The sequence below is a fragment of the Salvelinus namaycush genome, chromosome 39 (assembly GCF_016432855.1).
Source record: "Salvelinus namaycush isolate Seneca chromosome 39, SaNama_1.0, whole genome shotgun sequence".
NCBI lineage: Eukaryota > Metazoa > Chordata > Actinopteri > Salmoniformes > Salmonidae > Salvelinus > Salvelinus namaycush.
Genome location: NC_052345.1, coordinates 13,559,425 through 13,568,706, shown reverse-complemented (window position 1 = coordinate 13,568,706; position 9,282 = coordinate 13,559,425). Strand labels below are relative to the sequence as shown.

Here is a 9,282-nt window from a genome sequence, read left to right as displayed (position 1 = left end):
GTTTCCGTTCCAGAGAATTAAAGAATGAAGATAATGATTCATTTCCAGGGAATTGCAGAGGACCTACGCGGACGTTGCACACGGTTTAACTACTTTTATCTCAAAGTGACATACCTTTAAAACCACCCCGAGAGGTAAGTCATTAAAAAGCAAGGGAGTTTGATCACTAAAAAAAACAATGATCATTCATTCATAACAATAATATCTTGTTGTTATCCAAATCTGAAAGTAGATAACAACGATTTTTAATGCACACACTTAAGAAAGCGATACTTTGGAATATAAATGGGATTGGAATGTTTCAAAGGTGTTTTCAACATATTTTCAGATATGACCCTATGATGACACTGAAAAAACAGATATATATATGTAGGCAAAATATACAGTTGGGATTCAACTACAGTCAAGGTAAATGTTCGTTAGAATTTTTAGTGTAGCATCCTTCCCTTCTTCCATCCATCCCCAGCTTCTGTTTAGCTTGTCCAGTGGTGCCCCTTATAATGAAAACATTATCTGGGGTCAGCTATGACCATGTGAGGGTGTTTGAGTTGCTATCTATGTACAGTGGTTCTCCCGGTTGTGAAAACTGAGCTCAGATCAGCTCTTAGCCAGGGTCTTGACCTAAAGGTGGTTCTTCTGGTTTTGTCTCAGGTCCTATTTGCGCTGGAAGCCATAGAGGCAATGGTAGGGCTGGTTGCTACTGTGCTGACGACTGTGGGTGATGAGGTTGGAGCTCTGGCTGAAGGCTTTGCCACACACCTGGCACACATGGGGCTTCTCACCTGGAATAGAAGGGCAGAGGGGACATACTGTATTAAAGGGGAAGTTCACTCTTTTATAACTTAATGATAGATGGTTCCTCACCCTGAAAGTGAGCCAGGAAAAACTGTAACGCATGGTTCGGTTGTCTTTAATTAAACAGCCACTACAAATTTCAGCTAACTTAATCCAAATCAATGAGAGTGGTAGGGGCATGCAGTGGCTGTTTAATTTATTTATTTTAAAAAGGCCAAATCACTTCCCACGTCGCCGGACTCTGGCATGCAGTCACTTTCATTTTTAACAGGCACCACATGCCCCTACCACTCCCATTGGTTTTTTAAAAATATTTAAAATAGTTAATACGTTTCGAACGTGACAAAGACAAGATCCCTATTTCCAGAAAATACATATCGACTCACCTGTGTGAATGAAGGTGTGTTTTTTCATATCAGATTTCTGGTGAAATCTTTTGCCACAGTATTGACAGGGGTAGGGCCGCGTGTCAGAGTGGATTAGCAGGTGAGTGGATAGGGTGGAGGAGCGCTTGAACACTTTCCCACACACCTTACAGCCAAAAGTACGCTCCTGAAACACATGAGAACAAAGCATATATGGTCATATATTTTGTGAAAATAAATATTTATTGGGTTCACAGTTTCATGAGAATTTTTATGAATCTTTATTTTTTACACCAAACAAAAACAAGTATAGGCCATTTAGTAATGAATAGGGTATCCTGTGGTGTTTTTCCTGTATATAGTTTATAACTAGCATCAAACTCTTAGAACTCCCTAAAGTCGCTGTCCAGTGGAAATCTAATTAGCATTTAAAAAATCCCCATAAAAACCTGTCAGTTTAAGATAGAGAGATGTTGTTTTTGCATTGGATGCGTCTCAATCCACCACATCCGCCGACGTTGCAGTTGCTCGATCCACCGCATCCGCCTATGTCGCACTTTCACATCTGAGGTGAAAGTTGACAGAGCCAGAGCGGTGTTTGTCAGACCATGAGACATCTTGAAAATCGGTCTTCTCACAAAATCGTCTGTAGTGTTCGGAATGTCCTACAAACTATTTTGACGTCTCTATGGAAAGATGAGACTCTCACGATCATGTACATGTTTTTCTCTAGGATGCTCACAAGACTCGTCTGAAGGTCCCCTGGTACCAGCTGAAAAGAATGGATGGAAGTATATATGGAGACTATTTCATGTCCAAAATATGGGGTTAAATACACATATTAATTTTTTTTTTAAATAAAAATAATCCTGATCTTTCTTAAATCTCTCAGATATAGGAGCGACACCTCAGAACAAACTTAATTTTTATATTTTTGGGGGATTATCTGTTGTTCCATGCAGTGAATCTGTTATTCAATGCGTTTGTATGGCCTAATAACAGTAAAGACAACAAAAAAAAAATGTTGATACTTCAATGAGTCTTAAAATTCAAAATCATATAGCTAAATGATCCTTGGTATGAACTTAAAACAATTCCATATATCTTAGTAGAACAGTAGTTAATAACTTAATTTCCAGTTTTTTTTATGATATTTCCACACTATGAGGTGGAAATAACACTCTGAAATTGTGAAATTATGATAATGCCCTTTTTCTGTAAGAGCTGTATGAAAAACAAATGCCCGCAATATCAGCCTTCCCAGGTGGGATGGAACTTTTGTGCCGCATCATGACGTCACAATGTGATCTGATTATAATAGACCTGACCCCAAACCTGCTTTAAAACCCTTTATTATACATGTAATGTGGCAGGCAACAGACATACCTTGACCCTGTAGCTCAAACCCAGGTCTGACCTATTGCCGTACGGCTGACTGTGGGTCTTGATGTGTGCTGATGACTGCTTGTGTCTGCCACCATGGGACTTGTGGACGTGGGACTCCAGACTGGAGAAAGAAAAGAAACTCTGAAAAGAAAACAAACACTTTAATGTGATTTGCAGATAGGGAGAGCAGTGCAGTAAATACGATTTACCTATTATCTTAATTTAATCCTCACACTGGTCTTCCAGTCAAAAACAGAATAGACAATCAAAGCACGTCAGGCTTCAGTTTCTGCACTTTGACCTTTGGTTAATAAAAAGGCTGTGTGTAGGTCTATCCAATCACCTCAGTGGCATTCCAATGAGTCAGAATTATTCACTATCCATGATGGAAGCAAACATAGCTTTCTCTTATAACTAATATCAACCCTTTTTGATGGAGAGGATTGATGTTTAATAATTCACCTTTATTTATACAGGTAAATACATTAAGAACAGATCATTATTTGCAAATGACGACTTGTCAGAGGGATAGAATAACAAAACTGATTTGGGATCATCCACTAACCTTTCCACACAGTGGACATACAGTCCCAGTGGTCCTGTGGTCACTGATCTGGGGACAGTCTCTGTGTCGGGTCTCTACCAGGAGGGGAGAGCCCACCTCCTCAGCAGGGCTGCCAGGGTTCAACTGGGAGGGAGAGTGGTGGTGCAGCGCAGCTCTATCACCTTAAGATGGGGAATAGCAGGTGGTTGAAAAGTTACATTAATTAGCCCCGTCTTACAAGCAATCACTGATCTCTAGGTCTTGAACACATTGCTGTTTCAGTCTTAACTTTAATGAACACTGTATAATAATGAGTGATTATGAGAGAACAATAATACACAAAACTGGCAGATGTACATGAGCTTGTGTTAGCTGAGCCTCAGTGTTCAACACCTACCTGAAGACATGGGACTGGTGGGGTGAAGGTAAGGGGGACTATGTGAGGGAGGGTGGAGGGCTGGAGGTGGAGAGGGCTGTGGTGGGTAGGCCTCATTGTGTGTCACTAGAGACACTGCACTCTTTGGTGACGGCTGTCCCTGAAGGGTACCCCACTGCCTCTTGTCTGTTTCTGAGGGACCCACTGGCACCGGGGTCGTGCCCAAGCAGGGGCTACCTGCTTTGGGGCGCAGAGGGTGAGAGCCCCCCCTCCTCACCAGGAAAGAGCGAGGCATGGTGGGGAAGCGAGAAGCAGCAGGAGCACAGAGGGTTTTGTAGACTCAGTCTAATGGAAGGGAAGTAGAAGGCCCTGCAACATGGAGTACATGAAAATTGACATAATAGTCCAGGTGTTATTCATGTCAACCAACATACAGCAGGTGGCAGCAGTGCTTTGACTAACACAGTCACATACTACACTGCCGTATTCATAAAGCTTATCAGAGTATAAGTGCTGATCTAGGATCAGTTTTCAGATCATTATGAATAGGATAACAGGACCACGGGGGACCTGATCCTAGATCAGCACACCTAATCGGAAATGCTTTCTGAGTACAGGCCCTGGTCACACAACCACTCCTAAAGTAACAGTACTGTGGGTTTTGCTGACACTAAAATTATGAAGACAACATTTTGAAACCATAAAAACGAACTCCATACTGAAATCAGTTCAAATATGCTGAATGGAAATACAGAGTATTTTCCAGCTCAGTTTTCCCAATATATTCATAAAGGAGGTAATTTATTTGGCATTAAATGTCCGTTATGTCCAATTTACAGGGACATCTCTAGGCAGATCGCCTCAGCCAAGTCATTGCACATACTCATTTTACTCTTGAGCTTGGTTGGATTGCTGCATAAACTGTGGCCACATATACTAGCACACAGTGTTATGAAACCATTCCACAGCAACTACCACCCAAATTCAACCAAACACAGCAGACCGTTATGTATTATCCCGACTCACCCTGTGAGCTCTCTCCCCTCTGGTTGCACAGCCTTACAGGTGGCAAATAGTAGAGCATTGAAGACGTAACAAGATAACAGACTAGGGGCAATAAAGCTCCCGAAAATATTAAAACTTGATTTATTTTCCTATGCTGGATTCATACTGTACTGGTTAAAAGCTTCAGATATCAAATATTTCTCATTTGAAGTATTCTATGTTGCTAGGCAGAATAGTTCAATCTTTAGCCCAAGGGCCAATGGATCACTAAATAAAACAGAAGACTTTCTACTGTGTAGTTTTGCAGATACAGGGTGGCATTTGAAATAGCATAATTAAGTATGATGCAGATACACCGGTGGAGATGAATGATGTTTAGATTGAACACATTGGCCGAATTAATTTGGTACGGTAAATGCAGAAAAACTCACCTTATAAAATAGGAATGACAAATCTCTGCAGCTAGCCGTCTTGAAGATGATGTCTTCAGTCAAGTCACCTGGTGAGATGACAACAGAGCTTTGATTTTAAAGATGATGATGATACTGTACATGATCATTTCCTAAAAGCACAAAGCAAAAATAAAATAAACTCCTAATCTTAATTGCAGGATGGAATTGAAGACAGCAAGAGGTAATTTATGCCTTTATGGCTAGCAATGAAAATTTGAAAACCTCACTACAAAAAAGTGTTTCAAACAAACTTACCAGATAACACGTTTTTTAAAAGGCATACAAATGTTTCACAAAGCAAATAGGCAGAACAAATACATTCTGGCTCAAATTCTAAATGAATTTAAATAAAATATCAAAATATGATATGCCAAAATGTTTACCTTTCTCCTGAATCTCCCACTAGTAAACTAATGAAATTAAACAGGAAGCTCAAATCATGTAACATTACAGTTAAAATCTATCTTTCTATATGCTCAAGTTTAAGCTCTTAGCTGTATTCAGATGTTGTGTTCAGTGAAGTCCAATGACACTGATGGGGAAGAGCGTGTCTGTAGCACCGTTCCACTCAGCAGCAGCCACCTCAACCACAGAGCTTCCTCAGAAAGACCAGACAGACTCCACTGCTGAGCAACAGGCCTTTCTGCTGCACTAAAAATCTTTGCTACAGTATATAGGACCAAACAAGTCCAGATGTACTCGCTCTAATCGCTTCACTTTCAAATGACCAAATGTCCTCTTTGACTTGAGGTTGGTATACAAATCTCTAAATCAGTCTACTTCATTGTTATATCAAAATGATTCACATGATCGCAAAACAGGAAGACGTGTAGAAGTGAGGCAAGAGAAAACCAAGTAACAAGAAACTGGATGAGGGGAGGATGGTGGGGTCACTTGAGTAATGTGCGGCAAAGTGTCGACACACACAAGTGTTGAGACAGGAGGGGGTTTCAAAATGGAGGTTAGAGCAGAGAGCGATGGAGAGGGAAATCCCAAACAGAAATTAACTGGTAACCCAATGTCGTGATGAGCAGAACGGGAGAGAAAGATAAGAGAGAGGGACGGCGAGCCAGAGAGGATAACGGGTTCAATGGAAGATTACAATGGATTTTATATCCAAATGAAGACAGGGGTGCACACAATCAACACAACGCTCGAGTCAGCACAACAACACCGTACCACCTCGACATGGCATCTGAGAATGTGTAGTGTCAATGTTTATTTCATATCATCATCATCAAGTACAGAACACTGAAATGTTTTCATAATATTGTCATTAATATCATCTTTATTACTGTCATTAATATACTTGACAACACATTGGTAGAATTGCAAGAGAGAGTGAACAAGGTTGGAGGGAGTAAAGTGGATACCGACTTGCTGTTACATACATGAGAGAAGTCCTACACCAGGGTTGTGTTTGAGGCACCAAACGGAAGAAAAGTGACTGAAACCGGGAGGTACTTCAGGGACTTGTCCAATAAGAAACACTCATTTTTGTTTTCTGTTGCAGAACGTTTTAAAAATATTTTACATTGTGTGCCCTAATGAATACAACCCAGGGTATGCATGAGGACACCGTCCATAAGGGGGAGTCTCCATGTTTTGTTTCTTTCTTCTTTGAGACACAGACAATGGCATGTATAGTGTTCCAGTTTCATTCTAACATTGTTATATTTATAAAATAAAATAAATCTTAAACATATTGGGGATCCTTCAGTCCTAGCTCAACAGTGGCCTTCACCTTTGAGATATTTTTGGTGAACACCACCCTAAACCAGAGTGAAAATGCTGAACTGTCTATGAAAATTGCATTTGATATACATGTAATTTATATACTATGTATAAATCTACCTACATTATGGCACTATATAAGATTTAAACATGGAACCCTACCATTCGCCACACCCTAAGATTTTTTAAATAATCTTAGTTCAGATCAAAGAATAGCCATATCAACGCTAATCATAAAACTACATGGATGACAAATACTGAATCAGAGGGCATCTTCATGTGTATCAAAAAGTATTTTAGTCACAGTTATACCAGTTGTAGTTGGGACACTGGGGAACTCCGCGTCTGAGCACCATCTCTGAACAGCAGTATAGTGTTTGTGTTATGTATAAATTAGACACTGTCTGGTAGTGTCTAATAGTGCTGTAATAGTGCTCCTTAAGTAAAAATACTTTAAAGTACTACTTTAGTAGTTTTTTTGGTATCTGTACTTTACTATTTATATTTGACAACTTTAGGAATTTAAGTGGAGTAAAATGTACTTTTTACTCCATACATTTTCTCTGAAACCCAAAAGTACCCGTTACATTTTGAATGCTTAGCAGGATAGAAAATGGTCCAATTCACACACTTATCAAGAGAACATCCCTGGTCATCCCCATTGCCTCTGATCTGCCGGACTCACTAAACGCAAACGCTTAATTTGTAAATTATGTCTGAGTGTTGGAGTGTGCCCCTGGCTATCAGTAAATTTAAAAAGCAAGAAAATGATGCCGTCTGGTTTGCTTAATGTAGGGAATTTGAAATTATTTATACTTTACCTTTGATATTTAAGTATATTTAAAACCAAATACTTTTACTCAAGTAGTATTTTACTGGGTGACTCACTTTTACTTGAGTAACTGTTTATTAAGGTGTCTTTACTTTTACTCAGGTATGACTCAAGTACTTTTTCCACCACTGACCAAGACTATACTCTACCGCAGGTTGACAACACATGGCATCCGAACTCCCTCCCATTGCTAAAGTAATGCCTTAACTGACTGGTCCAGGATGTTACAACAGACAACAGTGATTTCAGCTGCTGCACTGGTTTAACCTCTAAAAGGTGGTTATTTGTAATAGTTGAGCGAGTGAAAGATGGGCTACATGGCAGTGGAACCCCATTGGAGGAGCTCCCTTATTTCCTTGGCAGTTGGTGACAGGTTCCTCCTTCATCCAGCATCATTGTGCGACAAAAGCCAGGCACACACCAAATCTGAGTACATGGCATAATTTGAACATAAGAAAACAGAAAGCATGATACAAAGTTGGGATGCATAGGCTTGGTGGCATAGCATTATACAGTACCTTAATACTACCAAGAAACATTACAAGTGCTCACTAATACTGACATGAGACAGTCTTAGCTTGCTACACTAACCACTCCAAGCATCCACTCCCATATTCCCAGAATAGCACTCACTGCTTTAAGTCAAGAGGAGATCTAGAATCTTAGGATCTATATTTAGGATCTATATCTAGAATCTTAGGATCTATATCTAGAATCTTAGGATCTATATCTAGCATCTTAGGATCTATATTTAGAATCTATATCTAGAATCTTAGGATCTATATCTAGAATCTTAGGATCTATATAACACCCTATTGAATATATTACCACACATCCCCTGCAGTCTGCCTCAGCAAATCAACTGAATTATTATTGTGATATATTTATATTAATGCTTTCGTTCAGGTTGTCATATTGTATAATTCAATAATATTCCATACGTTTCGCTTCCACTGTTGTAAGAATGTAGAAATGTGATATGGGAAGTGTCTCCCACAGAAGTAAGACAATGCTCCTTCCATTTCCTTCCATCTATATAGAGTTTGTATGGAACCCTTTCCCCCTTGACATTGGGAAAGCAACCACATAGAGCTTCTTTCTAGACGGCCATCATCGATTTCCATGATCAACTCTGTCCCATTGATATAAACACAGAACATTTGAATGCTTTGGAAACATGACACCAAGCCGATGCATTCGTCTCCCCACTACTAATGACTGAGCTAAAGCTAATTCTAACAAGCATTTGTCATATATTCAAGACTATTGGGATGATATGCCACATAGTTAGCCAGTGAGGTATATACTAGGCAAAATACTGCTCCCAGTCTGTTAACACCTGTGCATTATAGCCATCTGAAGCTGTAGTAACAGCATGCATCAGATAGTCAGATATTTTCAGTCAACACGTTCAACTGAATGTTTCCATCCATCCCTAAATCCTATTGGTAACAGGCAGTAGAAAGAGGAAGTATTGTCACAGTTGGCTGTTCTGGAAGGAGAGGTATTGGTAATTCATCATGCAGTACCATGACTGAGACGAGAACAACAGAACAGAACAACAGAGAGAGTGATGACCCTGGTCCAACTTGATCATGATATTTATGATGATCTGATCAGTACACTTGTAGCTCGTAAATTATATATATATTTTTACCTCTGATCGGTCAATTTCAACAAATTCTCATTCCCCCCCCCCCCCCCCCCATAACTCAGAATGAACACCTTCATAACACTCACACAGCCTTTTGATGGACACATGGCAATCCGTCCCAAACTAGTCAACCTCTAGC

At 39.8% G+C, this 9,282-nt stretch overlaps 1 protein-coding gene across 1 annotated transcript; it reads right to left on the bottom strand.

Annotated features, from left to right (window-relative positions):
* Nucleotides 1-654: 654 nt before the first annotated feature.
* Nucleotides 655-3,761, bottom strand: LOC120032696 (zinc finger protein Gfi-1b-like). Its single transcript, XM_038978890.1, has 5 exons — nucleotides 3,488-3,761; nucleotides 3,133-3,272; nucleotides 2,547-2,687; nucleotides 1,182-1,347; nucleotides 655-782 (listed from the first exon to the last, which is right to left on the bottom strand). The coding sequence occupies exons 1-5, from the start codon at nucleotides 3,759-3,761 to the stop codon at nucleotides 655-657; spliced, it is 849 nt and encodes a 282-aa protein (XP_038834818.1).
* Nucleotides 3,762-9,282: the final 5,521 nt, after the last annotated feature.

Bases quoted from the DNA above. Each gene is read 5' to 3' on its own strand.
- LOC120032696 (XM_038978890.1), bottom strand. From the start codon at position 3,761: ATGCCTCGCTCTTTCCTGGTGAGGAGGGGGGGCTCTCACCCTCTGCGC. The intron at 2,688-3,132 runs GTATGTCCACTG...TTTTCTTTTCAG, and splicing joins ACCACAGGACCACTGGGACT to AGTTTCTTTTCTTTCTCCAG. The intron at 783-1,181 runs GTGAGTCGATAT...CTTCTATTCCAG, and splicing joins ACACACCTTCATTCACACAG to GTGAGAAGCCCCATGTGTGC.